At 39.2% G+C, this 25583-nt stretch overlaps 4 protein-coding genes across 5 annotated transcripts; 3 read left to right on the plus strand and 1 right to left on the minus strand.

The window, feature by feature from the left end:
- The first annotated feature begins 518 nt into the window (after nt 1-518).
- Nucleotides 519-4054, plus strand: LOC146316664 (photoreceptor-specific nuclear receptor-like). Its single transcript, XM_084734118.1, has 8 exons — nt 519-955; nt 1247-1397; nt 2140-2243; nt 2354-2620; nt 2821-3008; nt 3111-3351; nt 3430-3535; nt 3637-4054. The coding sequence occupies exons 1-8, from the start codon at nt 880-882 to the stop codon at nt 3767-3769; spliced, it is 1266 nt and encodes a 421-aa protein (XP_084590244.1). The 5' UTR covers nt 519-879; the 3' UTR covers nt 3770-4054.
- A 778-nt stretch (nt 4055-4832) lies between these two features.
- On the plus strand, nt 4833-9965 carry stoml1 (stomatin (EPB72)-like 1). Its single transcript, XM_084733944.1, has 7 exons — nt 4833-5183; nt 6460-6566; nt 6660-6809; nt 8288-8491; nt 8587-8797; nt 8885-9085; nt 9588-9965. The coding sequence occupies exons 1-7, from the start codon at nt 5027-5029 to the stop codon at nt 9782-9784; spliced, it is 1227 nt and encodes a 408-aa protein (XP_084590070.1). The 5' UTR covers nt 4833-5026; the 3' UTR covers nt 9785-9965.
- A 144-nt stretch (nt 9966-10109) lies between these two features.
- On the plus strand, nt 10110-14391 carry LOC146316666 (cholesterol side-chain cleavage enzyme, mitochondrial-like). Of its 2 annotated transcripts, XM_084733943.1 has the most exons (9): nt 10110-10446; nt 10709-10864; nt 11137-11336; nt 11458-11661; nt 12317-12477; nt 12559-12725; nt 13433-13511; nt 13644-13835; nt 13933-14391. In XM_084733943.1, exons 1-9 carry the CDS (start codon nt 10175-10177, stop codon nt 14053-14055), a joined length of 1554 nt encoding a protein of 517 aa, XP_084590069.1. In that variant the 5' UTR covers nt 10110-10174; the 3' UTR covers nt 14056-14391. The 2 variants fall into 2 exon arrangements, 1 of the variants encoding a protein (XP_084590069.1); XR_014771744.1 differs by lacking the exon at nt 13433-13511 and having other exon boundaries at nt 13933-14072.
- Nucleotides 14392-14438: 47 nt separating this feature from the next.
- ccdc33 (coiled-coil domain containing 33) lies at nt 14439-21956 on the minus strand. Its single transcript, XM_084733945.1, has 11 exons — nt 21646-21956; nt 19901-20097; nt 19734-19797; nt 16669-16864; nt 15824-15912; nt 15588-15719; nt 15306-15399; nt 15097-15221; nt 14892-14981; nt 14669-14785; nt 14439-14570 (listed from the first exon to the last, which is right to left on the minus strand). The coding sequence occupies exons 1-11, from the start codon at nt 21775-21777 to the stop codon at nt 14535-14537; spliced, it is 1272 nt and encodes a 423-aa protein (XP_084590071.1). The 5' UTR covers nt 21778-21956; the 3' UTR covers nt 14439-14534.
- Between the last annotated feature and the right edge of the window lie 3627 nt (nt 21957-25583).

Here is a 25583-nt window from a genome sequence, read left to right on the forward strand (position 1 = left end):
TTTTTTAAAACAAACAAACAAACAAATCTTTACAAAAAGAACAGCACACCAAATCAAAAATCTACCAAATATCTCACAGCAACAAAAAAGGAAAACAAGAGAAAATGTTAGATGACAAAGCACTGGTCTTTAAGTGTCATGAGAGAGGCCACTCCTTATATTAAAAAAAGAATTAATTAGTGGATCAGGGAAAGGCATACGACTGAATGGGAAATAATTTAAACAACATTGTTAATTACAGTTATAGTCCAGAGACACTGGATTACTATGCAGAAGCCAAATTTATGAAATAATTTGACAGCAGTGTGGATGAGTAAAATTTTATTTTCCTTTTTTTTTCACCTTAGTTGAATAGAGTTATGCCTGTAAGTGGTGTGACTGATTGATTTACCCTTATAGACAGTAAAGATTAAGAGGATGACAAATCAGCATTTGCTTACACAGCGCCTGGCGCTAATCTCCTTGTCTTCCTCCAGAAAGCCCCCAGACGACACAGGCTCACTCACTCATTCTGGCAGAGAGAAGGACAGAAGGAGACAAGTAGTAACTCTATTGGCCCCCTGTTACATCAGAAACGACCCGAGAAAGGACAACGTCACTGGATCAATATCATTGAGTATTCCTGGAGTAACTTTCTGATGATGCGTTAACTAAAAATCTTTAGTGGAAAGAACTAACAAAGATCAAACTAATTTTACATCTTTTGTGTTTTGGGGGCATTGCCATGTGTCAGCACTTGGCTTGAACAGACACTTTAATCCAGCCAGACAACCACCCAAAAACAGTTTATAAAGAAGAGGAGATACTTGTGGAAGAACTCTTAAATTTGTCTAAAAACAATTTATTAAGCGGCATTCAGACATACGACCACATGTCAAAATGGAGGACCACATGACCAAAATAAAGATGTTTTCTTCTGACAACTCTAAGGACTTCACAGATGGAACTGAACCAGGTGAGCCATTAATTGTTGTGTATTAAACTGTTGTGATATGACAGATTTTTTTTAAAGGTACTTAACAATCACAACTAAATTTAAAATCAAAACTTGCAAAAACATTTTTCTGTACAGCACATTGTGTTGTCAAATAATTATGTATTCTGTCTATTGGGGAAAAAGAAAAAAAAAGACAGAAAACAATCAATGATTTGACAAAAAATCTATATGTACAATGAAGTCCTCTGTTTATCCCTGACAGAGTGTGAAATAATGTTAAGTATTTATTCTGCCCTCTGTCTTCTACAGAAAACAGTCCAGTCCCAGGTAAAGCACTTAGCAATGGCCTGCTGTGTAAAGTGTGCTCTGATTCAAGCAGTGGTAAACACTACGGCATCTATGCCTGCAACGGCTGCAGTGGCTTCTTCAAGCGCAGCGTGAGACGAAGACTCATATACAGGTGAGCAACACGATCTTATTATCTGAGTGCAGTCAGAATTACCATATATACAAAGGAGAAATACAAGTGTAATGCAGGTTTTCATCAGGTTTCAACAAGTTAAATTTAAGACTTTTAAGATCATTATGAATGCAATTTAAGGCCTATTTCACATTCATATTGCATGCCAAAAAAGTACACAGTTGACAGCAAATGTCAAAACTGTATTTAAGACATTTCAAACCATAAAATTCACATTATTAGATTTAGAGTTTAAATTTATTTAAGGACCTGCTGAAACCATGTAAGAAGTAGAGATGGACAATAATATTGGCATGTCATCAGTTTTGGCCCATAAAGGCTTTGAAATGAAATATCTGTATCAGCCTGCAGTGAACATGTCTGCAGAAATGACAGGCTGATATGATGATGCTTTAATTATGCGCACATGATGTAAGTTTGTCTGCAGTTTTTTTAAGTGTCAGGATACGGATAGGAAAGTAGCTATTTGCAATGACTGCTCAGCGTCGGTGATGCAAGGAGGAGCCATATCACGTTCCTTTAACACTAGAAATGCAACTGCCCATCTTAAGAGCCATCATCCCGATCATTACGGCAAATCTGTGCTAAAAAACACATATCAGCAGTAGTTCTCTAGTTACATCTTAAAAAGCACTGTATTTTATGTCTGTATCTGCCAGTAATCTGCCACTACTTTTATACAATATTTTTCAGAAAATTATTTTTTTTGTCAATGTCACAGGTGTCAAGCTGGTACTGGCAGGTGCCCCGTTGACAAGGCTCATCGGAACCAGTGCCAAGCTTGTCGACTTAAGAAGTGTCTCCAGGCTGGCATGAACAAAGATGGTGAGAATAAGTTGTTTATTATATGTGCACACATCATTCTGTCATGACACAAACTATCCAAAGCCTTGACCGCTGTCAGATGATAGATTATTTGCTTGTCCCTTTGGCAGCTGTACAAAATGAGCGACAGCCTCGAAGCACAGCACACGTCAGTCTAGACTCTATAGTATGCGTGGACCCTAAGAAGGAACACCTAGCCACCACACGGGAGCTCACCCCCTCTGCCACCTACTCATCAGTCATTTGCAGACCTCTGGTCACTTCCTCTGTCAACACCTCTGCCATCACACAGCCCTGTAACAACCCCAACAACAGCCACCGCTTCATGGTCAGCCTGATGACTGCAGAGACTTGTGCAAAACTGGAGCCTGAGGATGGTGAGATCATATGACAGAAGTTAAATTAAGGTGGACACAACATGTAGCAAGTGTTTTGAAAATACGCTTCATGATTTCTTTTTTTCTGCTTAGGTCCATGATAAGTAAAACCACAGAAACTGAGAATTGTCCAATGATGCATTTAAACAATATTGTATTCCCGGTAGTCTAAATATTTGTGTCGCTCTCATTTTCTGCAGTGGAGGAGAATATTGATGTGACAACCAATGATTCAGAGAGAGATCAAACTCCTTCTGACTGTCGTATGTCCCCATACACCTCCAGCTGCTCGGAGAGTATTTATGAAACATCTGCGCGACTCCTGTTCATGTCTGTCAAGTGGGCAAAAAATTTGCCTGTTTTTGCTCACCTGCCATTTAGAGACCAGGTGAGACTGACTGACATGTTTTTGTATATTTACTGAACTGATTTACACATTCAGAAATTGTGTATGAGACTGATAACATCTATACTGCTGTGACATCCTCAGGTGATTCTCCTTGAAGAAGCTTGGAGTGAGATGTTCCTCTTGTGTGCCATCCAGTGGTCTCTACCCATGGACAGCTGCCCTCTTCTGTCTCTGCCAGATCTTTCTCCCACACAGCAGGCCAAGACCAGTCTCCCCACAGCTGACCTGCGCCTCCTGGAAGAGGTGTTTAATCGCTTCAAGGCCTTGGCTGTTGACCCTACCGAGTTTGCCTGCCTGAAAGCCATTGTACTCTTCAAGCCTGGTAAGGAGTTATTCCACCAGTAATATGTATTTGTTAATGAATGGACATTGAAACTAATGTCTGCTGTTTGACTCGCAGAGACACGCAGCCTCAAAGACCCAGAGCAGGTGGAGAATCTGCAGGACCAATCACAGGTGTTGCTCGGTCAGCACATCCATTCAGTATACCCCAACCAAAGTGCCAGGTAGGCAAAGCTCTTCAAAACATAACAACATCTGGAGAATTTGAAGTCAGTCATATAAAAAAGCCTGAATAGAAACCTGACATTTGTTCTTGTCCATCAAGGTTTGGGAGACTGTTACTTCTGCTGCCGTCCCTCCACTTTGTGAGCTCTGAGAAAATAGAGCAGCTGTTCTTTCACAGGACCATCGGCAGCACACCCATGGAGAAGCTGCTGTGTGACATGTTCAAAAACTGAACAAGCATCGACGGAAGCTGAATGACACCTGATAAGAAAACACAATGAACCAGCCCTCAAGCAACATGTTTTCTAGCTGTATATTTAATAATTCTGGCATCCTAATTAAATACGCACTCAGTGATTCAGTGGTTATTGCACCATTTTTGTTATAAAGAAGCACAGACATATCAAATTATTTTGTGTTGGTACTTAGTTGCAAGAAAAAGCATTTTTATCATAGTATATGAAAATGTGCTTTGAATGTAATTATTTATCCTAAATAAATATGGAAATTTTGTATTATATCTTTGGTTCTTTGTTTTTTTTTCCTTATTCTTTATTCAATCTTGCAAAAACAGAAGAGAACATATAACCCAGGACATATTAAAAAAAGATGCTACAAACAAAAACTATATCTAAGAATATCTATGATAATTAATCAGTATTATTTAGAGATTGACCAATACATAATGGCTGGTCAGTTTTAGCTTGCCATAGTCATATTGGTAAAGGTGTATAAGTCAGTCAAATCAAATATTTGTTTTTTGGACAACATGACAATATTCATTATGGCTAAATTACTTGAATGACAAAATGACAGGATCAGGAATTTTTTTTCCAGATCTTGAATTCCTGGATACTGTTGGGCGTCCGTGGGTAAAATCTGCATGGCTTTGGACAAACTTTTTTTAAGAAGAAAAAAACAAAAAGGACTGGTGGATGGCTGCTCACCATAATTTTTCCTCGCCATTGTCACCTTAGTGCTTGCTGTTTGTGGGAACTATTGGTCTCTATAAACAATATTATAGAGTACAGTCTAGATAAGAAAAGTGCCTTGAGATTACATCTATTATGATTTGATGTTATACAATACAAAATTTAATTGAAGTTGCCAAAAAAGTAGTCATTGACTGTGGAAGCCGGTACAGTAACATTTGACTGCAAAAATATCTGAAGCAAGAGGCCATGAAAGATAGAGATCAACTTAGAACTACTGCAATGGAAACTCCAGTTGGGCTCCAGTAACGTTAGGTGGCGGTAATGAGCGGATTGACAGATGAATACGAGCCGAAGAAGAGCTGGAACAAAACACGGAAGTATCTAATGCTAACTAGTTAGCACAATAAGCTAAAACGTCCTGCATTTTAGTTACCACAACTAATACTTTTCAGACAGGCAGGTTTGGTTGATATCTACAGTGGCGACTGACAACAATTAATATGAACTCGCTTTAAATTAGAAGTGAAGTGAGAGAATATTTCTTTTTAACTCACAATGTTTAACAAGTCGTATCAGCTGCTCCCTCAGAGGGACTCCAGCAGTCCGAGGACTCCCGGCTTGTTTGTGGACACTGATGGCTTCACACAGCGCAGCTACGATAAAGGACTTTCATTTGACAACATGCCTAATGTTTCTGAAAACGACTTCACGGGTAGGTAGATAACATAAAGACGCTAACATTAGCTATATTATACTATGTTTCTGGAGGTGGTTTATAGTACGACCACAACTTTAATAAATAAAAAGTAAAGAGTAATGCTGTTAGTTTGAGTCAAACAGACAAGCCTAAAATAAACTATTGAAATGATAAGAACATTTCCCTTTAAATATTTCACTGTCAGGTGGTTTTCCATCTATAATCAACAGATGTCAAGTGTTAATATAACTGTTAGTGCTGGGTGACATGGCTCTTAAATAATGTCTCGATATTTTTAGGTTACTCTGCGATATACAATAAATATCTTTATACACATCTTCTGTAATAACATACTGTTAGGCAGGGTTATATAGACAAATTCATATTGCACAGGCCTATCTAGTATGTGTTTTTGTTTCAGTGTCATATTTAACTTGATTGTCCCCAGAGAAGTTTGTCTTCTCAGGTGAAACAAAATACAAAAACACACAGACTTTGAACATAAAACATAATAAAGATACATAAAACATGTATTACATATGCCAAAACCCACCACACAAATAAATAGCTTTGCATTTGATATAATTTGGAAGACTTCCATGAGACAGCAGGGTCAAAAGTGCAGAGGATGGGATGCCCTGAAATTTCATCCTCTGGATGAGTCACGCTCCAACAACACGTCCCACAATGCAATTCAATCACACGTGTCCTGAGGCTCTCCCTGCCTGCCAAAACCACATCTTTCAAGCTCCACAACCCCAGACTTTAATCTAGGCTTTCTATTCAAATTTTGTGGTCTCCAAGCCAAGCCAAGTCAAGATCACTCAAATGTAACTCTGCAGTGATTAGCTGATTAACTGATTTGGTGTCAACTATTAAATTATTTACCAACTTTTTAATAATTAGTTGTTTTTGACTCATTTTTAAGAAAAAATATCCAAATTCTCTGATTTCAGCATCTTTAAATGTGAATATTTTCTGGTTTCTTTAGTGCTATATGACGGAAAAATGATTATCGTCTAAATAAGACATCTGAAGACATTACCTTGGGTGTCCTGTGAACATTTTACACAATTTTCTGACATTTTATGGACCAAACTTGAATAATTGAGAAAAAGACTGAAAAAGAATCATTAATTGCAGCCAAGTGATGTCACTTAAGTCATTTTCTCAGATTTTAGAAAGGTCTTAGTAGGGTTAGGGGTAAGGTTTTAGTACTGATTTACTGAAGATACCTGAAGATATTTACTGAAGATAAGACTGAGACATCTTGTTTGTTTCTTTTTTTAAGATACCTCCCAGGGATGGCTGTCCTGGATGTGCAACCTGATTGTCATCTTCCTGGTTTATATGTGCACCTTTATAACATTTCCTATATCAGGATGGTTTGTACTGAAGGTAAGCTGAAATGATCTCTCCAGTTACTCCTGCAGCATATCCAAACACTTTCTGAGAGTGAAAGCAACTAAATGTGACTCATTTTGTCCACAGACAGTGCATAACTACCAGAGGATAGTAGTGTTTCGTCTGGGTCGAGTGTGTCCTCCAAAGGGCCCTGGTATTGTCCTTGTGCTGCCCCTTATTGACCAGTGGCAGAGAGTAGACCTTCGCACCCGTGCTTTCAACATCCCTCCCTGCCAGGTAAACCTCTGCCTCTACTAAACCTCTATACACCGATCATCATTTCTTATCTGTTGTCAGTGATGGACAACTTGTTCAAAACCTGAAACATTGAAAAATGCAACTGTGGTCGGCAGTAGTTTCCCTCACATTTCTTTTTTCAAGTCAGTCTTCAAACACTTGTCAGTTTTCCATTTAAGCAGATTTTGCTTGCTGCTCTTGTTTATAGTGGCCAATATGAGATCTTCTCCTAATGTGCTTCCAATCTAAGTAATGGGGAGAAAACTTAGACCTGACTATTGTTTTAAAGCAGACTTAAAAATTGTGAACATATCCTTGAAGTTACATTCCTGACCAGCTTTACTGAACATTAGTTATTGGTTGAGACACTTAGAGATTTGCAGTATTAACATTTCTTCTCTCTGAGGATGAGGGGTTCTTGTATATGAGCTTTTCTGATATTAACCAGAAGAATAACTCAGCACTGGCATATTAATGCTTCAGTAGTATGATGACTTATCAGACACAGAGACAGGGACTGAGTGAGCAAGCTGCACTCAGCAATCACAGTGTAACTCATCTATGCAATAGGCCAAGTCATTCTGATGAGATAGAATGAGTTGTAATATCAGTGTGTGAGTTTCAGGTTATTTTGCATTCAAACAGCAGAACAGATGGACACTATACAGTGAAACTGTGAAAATATGGTGGGTAGGAAAGTCTTCCCAGGCAGTAGGAGGAGGAGTATTAGTTGCTTATCAATCATGCTAAGTTTAATTGACATTTCTGTTAGTTGTGTGTCATTTACTTTGTCCTGCAGGTGGCACTCTTGTTGCACTGTTGATCAGTGTGAAACTAGAGAACATAAACTTATATTTGGAGAACTCTGAGTGGAGTGTTGTGCTTTTTCTATCATATTTGCATTTCTTAGCCTTTTAGTCTTTCCGACCATAAATGTCAAAATCAAATGCATGTTTTATGACTGATAGCATCACACACAAGTGTTGTTTTTTTTATTTTTAATTGAATGTTCCCTGTACATTTTTGGAAAACTAGCCACAGCTCCATCACTGAAATGCTTCTCTGCATAGAGCACAGATGTCAAGCTCATGTTGTTTGTTTTTCATTGATGCCAAGATTTTATCTCTGAATGGTCAGCATTTGCCAAATATAGATTCAGTAGGGATGTAACAATACCAAAAACTCAATCTGATATGTACAGCATTTATGCTCTGCTTTTCTTCTTTGATTAAATAAAATAAAAGTAGACAGCCATGGCCTAAGCATGTATAAAACATGGCATTAATTGTTTTTGGCAATGAATATTTTATATTTGAGGTATTGTTAATTCCTTAATATTCATCTATACACAGTGAATATTGGTTTGTTAATTCCAGCTTTAAGGATGAAGAGGAGATCTCTTTATACTAATTGTGACACCTGTTAAATAACCAATATTAGGTTCAGCACTGATATAAAATGTAATACTGCCTCTGTAGGTGACTACTCGGGATGGCGGTGTGCTGTCAGTGGGAGCAGACATCCAGTTCAGGATTTGGAACCCTGTCATGTCAGTTGTATCAGTCCAGGACTTGAATGCCTCAACCAGGATGACCGCACAGAATGCTTTGACCCACAGCCTCACCAAGAAGACTGTCAGGGAGATCCAAACTGAGAGAGTTAAGCTGGGAGAATATCTCGGGGTGAGATGACACTGGAGCTACTCTTTGCTGGAGCTATTCTCTGCTGGGTTTTCACTGTATCACATCAAACTTACATCCTCTGTTGCTCTGTACAGATGGACATAAACGAGTTGACTCGCCACTGGGGCCTGGAGGTGGACAGGGTAGAGCTTACCCTAGGCTCACTACTAAAAGCACCAGACGAAGGCCCCTCTGGACCCCTCATCATGCCTCCCGCTGTGCCTGGACTGGAGGGCCTCGCTGGCCCCATTCAGCAGCTGGCCATGCACTTTCTGAGCCACAGTGGTAGTTCACAGCATCAAAAAGGTATGGTCCCACACACACATAACTGTTGCGCAACATGTACACATTATTATAATGCTGTGTAATACATCTGTGGCTTTTACTCCACAGAGGACAGCATAACGTTTACAGATGAGCTCAGCAGTGCCCCTCAGGCAGTTGTGGCCACACCAGGTTCTGTTGAAGAGCTGCTTGGCGGAGTCAAGCTCCTGCTGTCTGAAACTTTGGTCCGCCAGGTTGGGGCCTGCTTCCAGTTTGACATAAGCTCGAAAGATGGACAAAATCACAGTTACTATGTGGATCTGAGTCAAGGTGAAGGTTGATATATTGTTGTAAATATCTCACAATTTATGGAAGCCCTGAGAGGTAAATGAGAAAAATGTCCAGTCTCCGGTGTTTATGAGTTAAGAACAGGCGAAGAAACCACAGAAACAGGAGAAAGCTTCTTTTTTTTTTTGAGAAATTTAGAAAGATTACACTGGAAAAACCTTTTTGTGTACCAGCCAAAACTTTTTCCCCCCACCTATTTTACAAATGAAAAAAAGAAAGAACAGGTAAAATCTTTGGTCACCTTGTCTTAAGTCATAAACACTGGAGAGAAAACAGTTTAGCTCAGACTTACAAAATTGATCACAAGAATGTTTTATCATCTCAGGGCTTCTGTCACAATTAGTTGTCATTTAGATACATTTTGCAGCTGAATGCAAGTTGTGTCAAATCTGTCTGATGATCTTCAAATTAATTTGTTAAATAGAAACAAACGTACAGTTACATAAATATCAAATATCTGCATTGCTCCGTGTCTGCTCTGTAGGTAGCGGTGCAGCTGGTGCAGGGTCCTTGTGCAGAGAGCCAGATGTGACACTGAGCATGAGTGACAGCGACCTTCTGGCCATGTTCCAGGGCGACCTACGACCATTTGCGGCTTATACCAGTGGCAGACTTAAAATCCAGGGAGACATTAAGACTGCCATGAAGCTGGAAGAACTCATAAATCTCCTTAAGAAATAGGGAGGACAGTAACATTTGTATAAATATTTATTAAAGCCTTAATTATAAATGTAAAGTAAATGTTTTTAATGTATAACTATGAATGCACTGATTATATTTGTTAAAACCTGAATTTCTGTTATGGCCTTGTTTTTCTTCTCAAAAATAAAAGCAAATACTTGCAGGGTGCTTTGACACAAGATGAAGTATTCAGTAATTAATGTAGCTCAGCATACACAGACATACTGTGCTGTGGTGCATTTATTAGGCTGAAAATTTCAACAGGAGAGCCTTGATCAGCACAGCAAGGGGGGCTGACTATTTAGACCAGCCTCCTTTCATGCACCAGATGTCCCTGGGAGCCAGACTTGCTGCTGAGGGTAGAGCAGAGTGAGCATTTTTGTTGTCGGCATGGCCAGGTGGAGTGTGTGGCGCAGCCCTGTGATGCTGCCCCTGTCCGGGGTAGAAGCTCTGACAACGACAGGTGTTCGCTGCAGCAGCAGTATGCCAGTAGTCAGACAGGCATACTCGGAAAGCGGCAGCATTGTCAGGCCTTTCAGTGAGATTCCTGGACTGTGGAAGAACGGGGTGGCCAACTTGTACAATTTTTGGAAACTAGATGGCTTCAGAAACCTTCACCGCATCATGCTGCAGAACTTCAACACATTTGGACCCATTTACAGGTACAGAGGGCGAGGCAGTTTGCATTAATCTTAAAGAAAATGATAAAATAACTGCATGACACCAACTGTCTACTGCTTATCTTAAGTAAATAATATAAATAGACAAAACAAATGACTTTAAATTACGTCACTAGTTTGAAACTATGTTCTGGTCCAAATATAAACATTCTTGTTCTGTGAAGATCCACAAGGTCATCTTTTCTTAAAACAAGCAGCTGACGTGGCATTTTCACCCCTTTTTTCCTCTGACTCTGTATGTCAGAGAAAAAATAGGTTATTATGAGAGCGTAAATATCATCAATCCTGAAGATGCTGCTATCCTCTTCAAAGCGGAGGGACATTATCCTAAAAGGCTGAAAGTCGAAGCCTGGACATCATACAGAGACTACAGGAATCGCAAATATGGAGTTTTACTTAAGTATGTGTGATAATTCCCCTCTTCTACATAAACAAATTCTATTTTACCAATATTTTGACACTTTGCTGGAACCAAGGGTTTTATTCAGTGCTATAAAACTGTGCCTACTAGTTGCTTTGTTAGTTTAAGTTAAATCTGTAGAAGAAAATGTAATACCTAATGATTTTAGTTTTGTTTAATCTCGATATTGTCTTTGTCTGCCTTTGTGAAGTGCTTGCCCTAAATTACTAAGCTCTGTGTTGAGACAGACTCTTCCACACGTCTGTCCACAGGAATGGAGAAGACTGGAGAACAAACCGTGTGATTCTCAACAAGGAGGTGATTTCCCCAAAAGTCCTGGAAAACTTTGTGCCTTTGCTGGACGAAGTGGGCGAGGACTTTGTGGCCAGAGTTCACAAAAAGATAAAGCGAAGCGGCCAGAACAAATGGACCGCTGATCTCTCTCAAGAACTCTTTAAATATGCACTTGAGTGTAAGACTTTTATGTCTTCTGATATTCAAGTATAATTTATTTCACTATCTGTGTAGGCCAATGCCTTTTTCTGTCCCTCACATATTGCTTGTCTTTGTCTCATGTACAATCTGTCTGACAGCGGTGAGCTCAGTGCTGTATGGGGAGCGTTTGGGTTTGATGCTGGACTACATTGACCCTGAAGCTCAACATTTCATTGACTGCATCACCCTCATGTTCAAGACTACCTCACCCATGCTGTACATACCTCCTACACTGTTAAGGCAGATTGGAGCAAAGGTGTGGCGGGACCACGTGGAGGCTTGGGATGGGATCTTCAACCAAGGTGGGATTCAGTGGACATGATGAGTAGACGGCAACCCTCAGAAATCAGTTTCAAAGAAGAATGTCCATCTCCGCCCAGACTTACCGCCTCTACATTAATTTAAAACAAAAAAAAGTAAATGAAATGTTGGTACTTTTTAAATAAATCAATGCAGAGGTGATAAGTGTGTGTGGGAACTGACTTTTTTCTTTGAAAAGGACTCAAAGGACAACCAGGATGACAATTCTTTTGATTGGCATGATGAAGCTATATGTTGCAGTTTCTTACAAGTCTGGCCCAAACTTTTATGGGATCTGAAGCAGAGTTTGGTTTGGGGGGGCCCACTATCTCTGTGCAAAACAAAACTCACAAGACTGATCTGATGTTACTTAGTTCTGTAATTTTCCAAGTAAGAAGTCTTCACTGTGTACCTGAACAAGAACAAGCTCTGACAGAGGGACCTGGAATTTATTAGACTAGTAGTATTAGTTAGCCAATCTGTTGACATAATATTGTTTTTGTATGATTACTATTGACAATAATATATCATGAAAAACAAAAAAACATTTCAAGTTCTCGTGGGGGCTCTCTGGTGGCCCAAAGGAGGCACTTAGTACACTTATGCCTCGGGCCAGCTCTGGTTTCTTATTTTGTTGACATTCTTTTGGTGCATCAGCGGACCGCTGCATCCAAAACATCTACAGGCGGCTACGTCAGGAGAATGGCACTCCAAAGAAATACCCGGGAGTCCTGGCTAGCCTGCTCATGCTGGACAAGCTGTCCATTGAAGACATCAAGGCCAGCATCACTGAGCTAATGGCTGGAGGAGTTGATACGGTGAGAAATAAATTACAAAAATGATTTATTTCCATACTGTGCCTTCTTTGTCATTCCTGATTAATTCTCTTTGCGTTTCAGACCTCTATAACGCTGCTGTGGACACTGTATGAACTGGCCAGGCACCCCAACCTCCAGGAGGAGCTGAGGGCGGAGGTGGCTGCTGCTCGTGCTGAAAGCCAGGGAGACATGTTTGAGATGCTGAAGCGGATTCCACTGGTCAAAGGAGCTTTAAAGGAAACACTCAGGTGAAAAATGGTGGTGCCAGATACATAATGCTTTTAAAGTGGATATAGGCAACTTTTTGCTTTCGGTTATCATGAAGTCAGTGTTGATTACACAGTGTAATATAGAATAATGAGACCATCCACGTTTTGATTGGTTCCTCAAAAGGCTTGCTTTCACTGTCTGCCACTGGAGCCAATTTGTCCTAGGAAAATTATATATCCATCATAGACTAAATAATTGAATAAATTCACACTTTTCCTCCTAATGTTTTCTTCTAATGATACCCTGACACCAGTCCCTGCTACAGTTACTTGTTTCTGCAAACAAACAGGCTCAAACATCACTAAAACCATGCTGTTACTATCCAGTGAACGTGATTTGTTCTAGCTAGGCTCTAAAAAGAGATCCAGTGTTGTGTGCGGATGTTGTCTTTGTGACAGCAGCACAAACATTATTACCACCTGAAAACACGACTGGGAGAGTTGTCTTTTTCCACTTTAATGATGCACAAGAGTGTAGGTGCATCAGCTGCTGTCTATTGTACAAAATGCACTTTGTGTCATTTATTATTTATTATTTATTTTACCAGAAATTAATAATTCTACAATCGTTTGGGAAATAGTTTTCCCACGAACATATAGCTGTTCTAAAAAATGATCTTTTGTAATTTTCCATTTACTCCCACTATGTTAGTCTTTAATATAGATTTTTCTCTTTGATTCCTCAGGTTACATCCAGTTGCAGTGAGCTTGCAAAGATACATAGCAGAAGATATCATCATTCAAAAGTACCACATCCCAGCTGGGGTTAGTTAAAAATATAAAACTAATTAAATCATTTCTTTGTATTTGAGCATTGTTGCAGAAACTGAACAGTCACTTTAACCCTGATTTAGGAAACTGCTCACATTTTCTGTGCTTTCGTGTGTCTGTTTTTAGACTCTGGTCCAGCTGGGGCTGTATGCAATGGGCAGAGACCCCAAAGTGTTTTTTCGTCCAGAGCAGTATCAGCCCTCCCGCTGGCTAAGGACGGAGACGCACTACTTCAGGAGCCTGGGCTTTGGCTTCGGCCCCCGTCAGTGTTTAGGACGCAGAATCGCTGAGACAGAGATGCAGATCTTCCTTATCCATGTGAGACATACAGAGAATGAGGATGAGTTTCACCTTATTCTGAGTCTCATGTACACAGCATACTATAACGTACGTGCATTATTTTCTGTCTTTGCAGATGCTTGAGAACTTCAGAGTGGAGAAACAGCGCCATGTGGAAGTGCAGAGTACCTTTGAGCTCATTCTCTTACCAGACAAGCCTATAATATTGACTTTGAAGCCGCTAGAAACTTCTCGGTAACAGCAGGTTTGAGAGGAAATTGTGGTGCATGTTAAGCATAAGGCTGATATCCATTTCCCTTTATCACAGTCAACTGTAAAGTCTGATGCTGATGGAGTGCAAGAAAAAACATTAGGAAAGAAAAAGCTAGAAATGTGCATGAACAGATTACCTCAGTAACTGCATATCTGGTGAATAAAGTAATTATATGAACTGTATTTTACTTAACTGAGTAATAATAGAAATGTATAGTCTATATGTACATCATATTGAAGAACTGGAATGTCCAGAACCTTTATTCCATGTGAACCTATCTACATAAACCAGTAATGAATAAACAATACAGCTGATGAAAAATATGTCTTGTAATATGTAATTTTATCACATATTTTAACAGCTAAACATGTTTATTAGATGAAAACATCTTATTTGGAACATTAAATCAAACAAAACTGGCTGTGTGTTTTGGGTCAAGAAGAGTTCGGTTGTTCATTTGAAGGTCATTTTGAGGGTTTCTGCTTTTCTGACACAGACCTCTATAAGAAGGAGAAATCATTCCTTGTCAGATACCTCATAAAATAGACACAGTACAGGGTCTGTTTTACAAAACAAAGGCGAGCTGCACTCAACTGACCGAAGGAACATTACGAAGGACTGTGGTGGATGTCTGGACAAAGCCGTGCCTGTGCTCACTCAGTTTGGTCAACAGTTCTTGTTTCTGTCTCCCCCATAATTTAGAGTTCTCCTCCAGCTATAAGACATGCAAACAAAGGCAAATCATCCACTTGACCATGAATGAAGAACTGATCAGTGACTCACTACAGCACAAGAGTATATTTTTTTAAATGTATTTTCACCTGAGCCTCCAGAGTTTGGGCTCTTGCCTCAGCCCTTTCCAGTTTGTTCAGTAAACTCAGTCTCTCCTTGAGTGGCAGTGTGTCTTTTGTCTGAGGGGGACATGACATGAGATTTCAGTAACAGCAAAACAAAACCTACAATATGTTCCTCAAGACTTTCAGCTGCAATAAGTCCTTAGCTATTTAATCAGATGAGAGTTTGAACCTGTGCTGATGGCTGTATAATAACCGTAGCGGGCTGCTGGCGAATCCTCTCCAGCTCTCCTCTGAGGCGACTGTTTTCTGCTGCCAGGGCTGACTCTGTCTCTTCCTTTCTTTGGTCAGTCTCACCTACACAGCGTGAAGAGATGTTCTGGCTACTGCAAATGTTGGTGTGAACACATGTTGTTCCCTCACCTCACTGATTCCACTTACCTCTTTGCTTTTTCACCACCAGCCTTTTGTCACCGCCGTATTTATTCTTCTCTCTCAGTTGACTATCTAAAGCTTTCTCCATCTTCTCAATGACCTATAAAAATTGGGATGACACATTACAAGTGTACATGATATTATCCTAACATTCATTTCACACTGGTATTAATGAAAGCTCATTTCCACCAATGTCATTATAATGAATTAGCAGTCATTATTTAGTGATACCATCTCAAAATAATATGAAACTGTTTCAAAATAATAACCTAGTAGCTGCATTTTCACCTTTTCCTGCTGTTTAACTGTGGCCTCTAAAGTCGCCATCTTTGCCACACGGCTCTGGTGACGCTGCAGATCCTTCTCCTGCTGCTGGTGAACTCTCTGAAGTGTTAATAGCTCCTTCTCACTGTCATTCTTCTGCTCAACACACACGAAAAGAAGACAGGATAGTAAACTGTATGAAAAATTACACACAGATGTAAATTATTTAAGTTTCATCTGTGTAACCTGGATCTTCTAACCTTGATCAGGTCATTCTGCAGTTGTTGGATCCTGTCCCGGTGCGTGGCAGCTTTACTGGTCTCACTGGCCAGCTTGAATTTCAGAGAAGCTTCGAGAGGAAGAAACAAATCGTACAGAGCAACATAATTCTGGCTAATGATACGCATGTCTGCTATTTGTGCAGATTTTTAGAAGCACAGGAATGTGCTGTTTTTTGGCAACATCCAGGTGTTAAAATCAGAAATGAACACCAAAGTTTATCTGATATGATAATTCATATTTGATCTGTTAACTACAAATGACTTTTTCAAATTTAGGATGATTAAACATGTCAGGTCTGACGCTCGGACATTTGAACAATAATGATCTAAACACCCATCAATAAAGCTTTTGAAGTGGACTTTCTTTTGGATGGGACTTAAATCTAGTTCCTTTGCTTTGATGCCAGCAGTGAGACCTTCAGGAACATCCTTTCGCTGAGGGTCACAAACTGTCCTTCAGGAGATAAGGGATGCACTACCCACAGAGCTTATCAGGGTCTGTGGCCTAAATGAACGGCCTTATCATAGAACGACACAGTCTGCATGGGAATAGACACTCACAAGGATTAGCAAACACACAGTGAGCCACCTTCTACATCACTGCTTCATCTGCCAATGAAATGCCCTTAAATCCATAACAACATGGACTGAAGGTTCAACAGCTGCTGGCTGCTGGATGGTAAACTTTCTGGCATTTCTACATTTAATCTCAACTTGTGATGAACAGAGAATGTAATTTATAGTTTTTGTGTAGTTTTGACTCAGGCTCTGTATAAGACAGGTTGTTAATGAATGGATAATGAGTAATTAATCATATGGCGTACCTATACGGTCAGCAATCTCCGCTTTGGTCATGACGTCAATGTCTGTGTCATCCAGCAGGTCTCTGCCAATGTCCTGGTGCAGGGACAGATCGATGCGGAGCTGGCTGTTTTCTGACTCCAGCGTCCCCACCTGTGTCCTCAGTGCTATGATGTCTTCTGCCATCTTACTCATGGCTGAACGATAGTTTTCCATCTCCTGATGGAGACATGTGGACAGTCATCCAGAGCATTGTTTTGTATTTTTCATTAGTTGCTCTTTTTATTTGTTTTTTAATATTTGTTTTCAATTCAGTTTAATTTTAGTGCTCATTTTAGTTTTGTTTTTATTGTTTAAAAATGACATGCTGGCAAAACCTGCAGAGTGGATAGTACAGCTTTACTAAACTCCCCTCAGCTATGTCCTCTTGGAGAAAAAACACTCCGGGTTTCAGTAAGCACAGTTTGGTTTAATATGAACTGATTTCATTATTGCAGCAAGACTTATTTTATGAAACTGGAAAAATGCAAAAACCCCAGAATTCACCGAATGGGTTAAACTTATGATGGAAACTGCCTCCTTTGAATACTTATTGGCTCAAATTTATGATACAAAAAGGAAATTTGTTTAAGTCTGGAATATTTTTTACAGTTATTTAAGGGCTTATTATAGTAAAGTACAAATGGATGCATTTGTAAAATGTTTTGGGCGTCAGACTTGACTATCTTTGTTTGTTTGTTGTTGTTTTTTGTGCTGCTTAGTTCTGTTTCCCCTTTCTTTCTGTATATGTATGACTGGAAAAGTTGACATATAATATTGATAACAAAATATTCATAAGTCATATGATTGGAAGTAAAATGACTGATTGATAGAAAATTACGAAAAAAACTAAAATGACAAAATAAGAAAAAAATGACACAAAATAATCCCATAAACCTGTTGAGACAAAACTGTGGTTCTATGTGATCACCACCACTAGATGTCTCTTCAGCCCCATCTTGAGGAGTTGTTGACCCCAGGATACAGTCAACAAGACATGTCTGTACACCAAGAGAATTCAAAAACATCCCAGCTGAAAATACATATTGCATGTACATTTCAGTGTCTCAATGAATAATTGATTGCTCTTGGTTTTGGACAAGCAAATAACACGAGAAATGGGACATAACTGGAAGTCAAAAGACAATATTACGCCATAAAGTGTGATGTTCCTCTAATTGATTGTCTAAGGTTTGGGTACAGTGAATTCATGACTCCAGCTGCTCAAATCCAAGGGGACAATAACACCCTATCCTGTTAAGGTCTGTTGTCATGGAAGCTTTAACCAGGGATTTTGGATAAATCCAAGTCATGTATCCACAGAGCCGTCCTCCTGTGAAAGCCCGCTTGCTGAACTGTAGATGCAAAACTCATGCCAAATTCATGAGAGTATCCCAGCAGGACACTAAAAAAACAACACTGAATTTGACAAAAATCTTGTACATTTCCTCCTTTCTTTTCACATTCTTATTGCCTTTCTTTGCCTTGAAAAGATGCAAGTTTCCCCACTGACTTTGGCTTCCATCAGAGCTGCTTTTCAGGAATCAGACTAAAATCAAGACATTTCTGTGTGTGAGGCACGTGCACGTTGTCTGGCAGCTCGTATACGCTCATTGTTCTCTGCTCTGTCACATCCTCCTGTATCACATTGAGGAGACAGAATTGAATGGAGACTGAGAGCAGGGTCCAGCTGCATGTATGAGGAGGGGGGTGACGATTAGGGGATTCCAATCTCGCGTGGTGTGGTTGTGACTCCTGAGGGACACAAGGGTGAAATTGAGCATCTAATTGAAAGGGCAGGGACGAGGTGACAATCATGACTGTAGATGAGATGGTGTCTCTGCTGGGGGGCCCCACAGGCATGATGGGAAGGACGGCACCCCATGATGAGTCTAGAAAGTCCCATCATGTGTCAAAAATAAAAGGGGAGTCTCTGCCTGTGAATACTGAAGGTTCCCTCACCTCTCTGTGATTTGAAGACGTTAAAGAGGCCTTGCTGTCATTCATACTGTCACTTTAGGACAATTGTACGACAGACAGAAAGCAGCTGGATTGGACTGTGACGATGTGATTTTTAATTATGTTTTTCCAACCCTTTATTATTATGATTATGTATGCACAGTAGTATCATGTGGTAAATGTATGCACTGTCATGAATGTCCAATTAACACTAGAACCACTATGATGGTCCTTTCGACTGCTTTCAAATTTAGATGTGCAATAACATTGTGACATTGTTATTTTATATTACTATATATATTGCATTCTTTGCTTCTATATACTTTCTATATGCTTTTCTATATGTCTTAGATCAGCTTATTTCCAGCCTTTTCCCATAGCAGAGATTATTGCATTTCTAGTATGTTAAAATCGCTGTTAAAATCAAATGTTTTATAATGTTAACAAACACATTTTATTTGTTTCTCATTCTGAATAAATTTACATAAATGTAAAAGAATGGTATCACTGATGGTTACTACCCTACAGAAAAATACTTCAGTGAATATACGCAGTCATTACAGTTTGCTATGCTTATTTTCATCTTAGACTTTAGAATAGAAATGGTCAAAATGGTCTCTTACAGCAGTTCTAGTATTTATGGAATTCCAGTACTTCTAGTGTCCATACCCACATCTGTATCTTTACATCACGTAATTTATCAAAATCTATACAAATTAACATCAAGTCTATGTGGATGCAATTTTGTCCAAACTACAGATCTATGCAGTGAATTAAAATAATAAATTTAAATTATGAAGAAAAGCTCACAGCTACAGGAGAAAAATGTCAAGATATGCATAAATAACACCCTGGAACCCAAACATGAGTTTCAACCTCATTAACTTGAGCCTTCTTGAGTGCAATCAGTCTGAGAAATGTTAATCTATTCTTCTATCTGCTGTTTCTGTCTCCCAACTGTGTGTGTCTGCTTGAGTATACTGTCCTATCCCTCTTGCCTTCCCGTGTCACTGTTGACTAACCAAACGTGACAGTGAGGATTGCTTCATTGATTGATTCAAGAGTTTAGGTATTGATCATGTCTAATCACCTTAGTTTGGAGATCGGTGATCTCTGCCATGTTGGGATCATCCTTTAGGTCATGCAGAGGGGGTCTAAGGCATGAAAACATTTAATAAAAAATACTCGTTAATGAAATGAATCCTCCAAAAATCTTTGTTTTAGTCTTTTTAAATATATTGTAGTTGTCTGTCTTACCGTTTATGTGGGTGATGTACTTGATATGTGTGGTTTATATTTGGTTTGTTGGTCTGTGTAGTCTCCAGCCTCTCAGCTGGTCTCTCCTGTTCTTGCTGGGATGGTCTGAGGAGCTCAGTCTTCGCTCCTTTGACATTCTGGTAATTTGGTAGGATCTGTGCCAAGGCATCATGGGATGGGAGGTCATATCCATCCTTCTGAAGTTGAAGAGGAAATATTATTTTCATTGACTAAATTTATCTCTACAGTGTGCCAGAAATTGTCCTGGAGACCCCTGGCCTTCTTCACCCACTCTAAAATCAGCTTGATACTTTTCTAACTTTACTGAGAATTGATTATAAACGTGATTTTGAACTAATTACATGTTTGATAAGTCTCCATATCTCTAAATCTGTGATGATGTTTTTACGCAGCACTATCTCTCACAAATCTAAGCCAGTCCTGGAAAAAATTATTTCCTGACTAAGAACATTCATGTTAATACACTATTAATATATTAGACAACAACAGTTTGTTCATAGGGGACCTAACAGGGAGTTCAACATCTGTGGGGTCTAACTGACCCCAAGTATAAATAACACCTTTATCAAGTCCAGTTTGTAGCAAGGGAAAGTCCATCAACCTCCTTCATATTTCACTTTCCTAAATGTTAGGATTAAACACGATTAATTTACAGTTACCGTTAGTAAAGAGCAAAAGATCTGCACTCCTGTAGATCGACAGGTGCAAAGGAAACTCCTCTGTCTTCTTCACTTGCAATCAGATTTAATTAATAACATGTTTTGGTACAACAACCTGCTTCAGGTTATTTTACAAGACAAAAGGACAGACCATTTAAATAGGTTATTTAATCCAGGTGGACCCAATCAGGGCACACTGCAAATGTTGATTATTGTTATTACTACAACACACTACACAATACGAATGACAATACAGGGGTCATGATTCAATACATTGCGATATAGTGCAATGCTATAAGTGTGGTGATATATTTGTATTTTTAAATTTAATTCCAGGAAAACTGTCACAGTATAAAGAACATGCCACCATACGTAAACTGGGTTTTAAACATTCACATTTTTCTGCAATCAGAACAGTGAAGATGCATAACAGCACTGATATCAAGCGGCTGTGGGTTCAATCACAACATAAAAGAACCGCAGCAACGAATCTCTGCATGTATACAATATCATGATACAACACAGTATCACAAAATATAACATTGTGATATCAACACTCACATTCAACAGGTTATAAGCACAACAGAAACAACAATCAAGATGCGTCACTGTTGGCAGACGTTGGCTCTTAATTGTACGAGCAAAATGCTTAACGGTCTTTCATAACAATGTGGGACGACTACAGTAAATGACGTCTGCAAAGTGAACCTTAAATCTACTGTTTTTTTGTTTTTACAGAAAATGAAAGCTTTTATCCAAAAAAAAATGCTGTGACCTCTCAGTGCTCAGTGTACTTGTGTGTGGCCTGTTCTACCTCTTCATCTCTTGAATATAAAGGCTGTTACATCACTATACATACAATGCCCACTCTATAACAAGAGAGCTCTTAGTCAACAGCCCTGAAGTCATTCCAGTATGAGCCCTGCATATACAATGTACGCTGTCAGTGACTGCGGTTGCCAGGTAGCACAAATCCAAAGAAATTACATGAAACAGAGTCATTATCTATTATCTTCCTACAGACTCTGCCTCCAACACACATACCTCCACACTGTCAGAGCCTACCTTTACAGCTGCAGGGCTGCTGAGTGACTTTGTCTTTTTCGAGGCCTTCATCCGGTGGAAAATGTTAAGAGTCCTTCTCAGAGGAGTGAACACGTAACTGATGGTGGATGTGAAAGATGGGAGTCCTGTCATCTGGTTGGCGCAATTAACCTGTAACCACAACACAGACCTTAGCAACTTTCAGGGAGGGATTAGGTCAAAATACGTATCACGTTTCACATTTAACAGAACTCAAAGCAAAATAATCATACACAACATACTGTACAGGGCAGCGTATTGTTTAAAAAATACAATACCAGTGCAATACCAGTACCCTTAAAGTGATACTAGTATCAATATTTGATACCTCTTTTTGAAAGTTCTTCTTTATGCTGATTGGCCCATATAAAACCATATAAAATATAATATATAAATGCTGCTCTTTTTACTCCACTATATTTGCTGTATTTGAGAGCCTTAGCCAACTAGGTACTTTGTAGATTCAGATGTGCTAATGTGCAGTTTTTGTCTTTCAAGTATGTAAACTGATTTTCTCTAAGTCAAATTAGTGATGACTGGTGCAAAGAAACAATTAAATAATAAAAATAGTATCATGGGTAAATTCCAAGTTCCCAAAGTTTGGCTTGAAGAGACACTGCTTTACTAATCATGTGTTCAATAATCCTCTTACCCTTAGCCCTGTAGCATTGGAGAATAATGCACTAATGTAACATTGTCCTCCAATTCTGATTATTATTACAAAATGTAATTATCAAATAAATTATGATATAAATGATCAAATATGTATTAATGTAGATTAAGCTACCAGTAGTGGTTATTATCTCCACCTTTCCAAAGTTAATGCTTACACATTAATACACCAACAATAATAATTATAATCCAATAACATATATATTATTATTAACATAATATTATTCTGAATTAAGCTGGGTACTTCAAGTGTGTTTTTATATTCATACTTCTATACTTGATACTATAAAGCTCCTACAAGGAACTTTCATAATGTGATTTGAGGCTTCACTGCCATAACCACAAAAACATCAAAAATAAAACGATCTAAATAAAACCTTCCTCTTGCTTCTTTTTAACTAGTACAGATACTGTACGTTTGCCTGAGAAAATGTGAACACAGGCTCTTTCAGTCTACATGCAAATTGTTCTATCTGATTTCAAGGGGAGTCTGTGGCAGGCAATAAGTGTAACTATTTAGAAATAGCAAATTTTCTCGCTGATGGTTTTGTTTGCTTATGTAGGTCTTATAGAGGCATCAGTACTAAAGCGAGACAGTTTCATGACTGGTGAAAAAACACCTCATGGTATGTTTAAGTGGAATTCTCAATGAAGGAGAGCATTTCTGCACTGCTATATTGCTTTTACTTAAATAAACATACCGGCACTTCTTCCCATTGTGCTTTTGCATATTTGCATTATGAAAAACAAAATCAAAGCTTGTGTTTATGCCTGGAAGCAGCGTGTAACAATCAATGGAATCAGTGGGAGGTTCCTGCTCAGTAAATACCAGCCCCCACATGAATTCTGTCTTAGTCTGGATAAGCAGATTGATGGTGACTAACTAATGATTTCTACGTGGCGTGCTGTGCAGCACCTGTGGCTCCCTCTGCACATTTATTCCCAGCTTTACTCAGGTAGTCTGATGTCAAAAGGAATATTTCATTTCAGCAAGAGGGGGTGAATTTAAACAAAGCAAAGCAAAATGTTCTGCAAAATTTTGAACCTTTCAGAAAAAGTAAAAGATTAAGTGTTCACTTGTGGTTGCAATATTTTTTCTTCTTCTTGAGCAAAACTAACCCATTAAAACCCATCGGATCATTAAATATCATTATCACAAATATGAAAACATGGCGTTTTAATAAATTAAATTCATGAAAAGTTCACAGTCAATGCAAAAGGTGGACATTAAGTCCCTTCAAGTAACTGGATTGTTGTGTGGTGTGCTTGCATGTTTCCATTGTGCATTAAATGTGCTATATACAGTGAAGAAGGTTTAACTTCCCTAAATTGTGTGTGTATTTGCTTATATGCAAACGTATATGGAGCCTTCAATAGCATGGATCAATAACTCTCCTGCTTGGGCAGCTCATTAGCAGTGAAGGCTGGAATAGACAATCACCGATGGCACAACATCTAATTGTGACTACATGATACAAGTGGGGTCAGGGATGAAGAGTCATCAGTGATCTAAAAGTCTGTGCCTGCTGCCCACTTTACAAAGTCAGTTTGATCTCAGGGCGCCCCTGTAGCTCAGTTGATAATGTGCACACCCCACATACAGAGGGTGTTGGTCCTCTGCAGTGGCCGCCAGTCTGACTCCAGCCTGCGGCCCATTTGCTGCATAAATTCTCAAACCCAACAGTAATGCAGTGCATTAAGGAAACAGTCCTGCCCCTTCACATTTGTTTTAGAAGGCAATGAACTGTGTTGAACAATAATCTGCTTAATATAATGGAAAACAACTCTGAGAACAATAAGCACAATATACTAAAATATTTTTTAAGACAAATATTTGTTGAAATGTGGACATGAGATATTGGACAGTGCCCATGCGTTTTGTTATTCAGTACTAACAATCATGTACATGAATATCTCAGTTACACCCTTGCATATAAAATTTCCACCCTGCTCAGTTCTTAGATAAATATTTTCATAACTGACTGCTTTAATTCAGGATAAATAATTCACTGCATGCTTGCAGCTATGTGCTCTGCTAGAAGACATAATCTCTTCTAATCCAACAAGGGAAAACCTGTACAAGTGAAAACACTTCCAGCAGACTCAAATATCACATTATCATGCACGAGATTTCCTGACAAATTTACAAAAATCCTCAGAACGAAACAATTCACATTCGCATGTTGTGTTGCTGCTCGTGTTCAGAATTCCTCTGACCTTGTTAGAAATAATCTGTGGAGGGCTGGGGAGGGGAATGGGATGTGTGTCCCAGTGCAGGAAAGGAAGGGAGGGGGGTCTCGGTGACACGGTCGATCTGTGGTCCTGGCTTTTTGTAACATCATCAGAATTCAGCACACAGCCTGCAAAATGCAGCAAATGGGCTCTTCATTGGAGTGACAGCTCTGAGTCTGCTGCCACACAGAGCTTCAATTAGCCTGCCAGAGCAGAGCGGCTCCCAGGAGCTTTCTCCACATCCATACACTCCACCTTTCCTGTCCACCACCTTTTATTATTTCCCTTCAAACGTTCATCTGACCCAGACTTCACTCTTTTTTTTTTTTTTACACTTTTGACCTCAGCATACTCTCCGACCTTCTTTCCTTTAAAAGCACAATCCTCCTCAACCCTCCCGTGCCGCCGTCCACATGTGACAAGCAGAGCGGAAATACTTTTAATGTGCTAATGGACACAGAGTTACAAGGGGTGTTGGAAAACTGAAGGAAATCGAAGCAGAAAGAAGGAAAAAAATACTGAGAAAAGAGGATGTGGTGGTTTACGCAGCTGGTCTTTCTTCACCGCAGGAATTCAGGGCTGTTTGGTTCCTCTTTCATGTCTGTGCTGTTGCAGTGGAGATCTTAATCAAGAAACAGAATCAGAATAGAAATGAAATAGCTGCACGTCTGATAAAGGCATTTCTCACTTTGTACTACAAAGTATTCTACAATATTGATTTGTCATCATTATTCACTCTGTGTTCACCTAGCGGCTGGAGATGGAGATATGAATATAGATGGAGACAAATGGTTGTACACACAGGATATGCGTGGGAAATTCTCTAAAAGGCTGCTCATTAATATTGATATCCATGATATATGTTACATAAGACAATAGCTATAACTTGTACATATTTCATAGTTGTTATAGTTTATTATTATTTAGATGATGCGATCACTTCAGTGTGTACATACATGCAGAGTGATCAAGGGACCAGAATTGTGTCCACAGATAATCTTCAATCCTACTGGACT

This window comes from Lutjanus erythropterus, chromosome 13 (genome assembly GCF_056507025.1).
Source record: "Lutjanus erythropterus isolate fLutEry1 chromosome 13, fLutEry1.hap2, whole genome shotgun sequence".
NCBI classification, from domain to species: Eukaryota; Metazoa; Chordata; class Actinopteri; order Lutjaniformes; family Lutjanidae; genus Lutjanus; species Lutjanus erythropterus.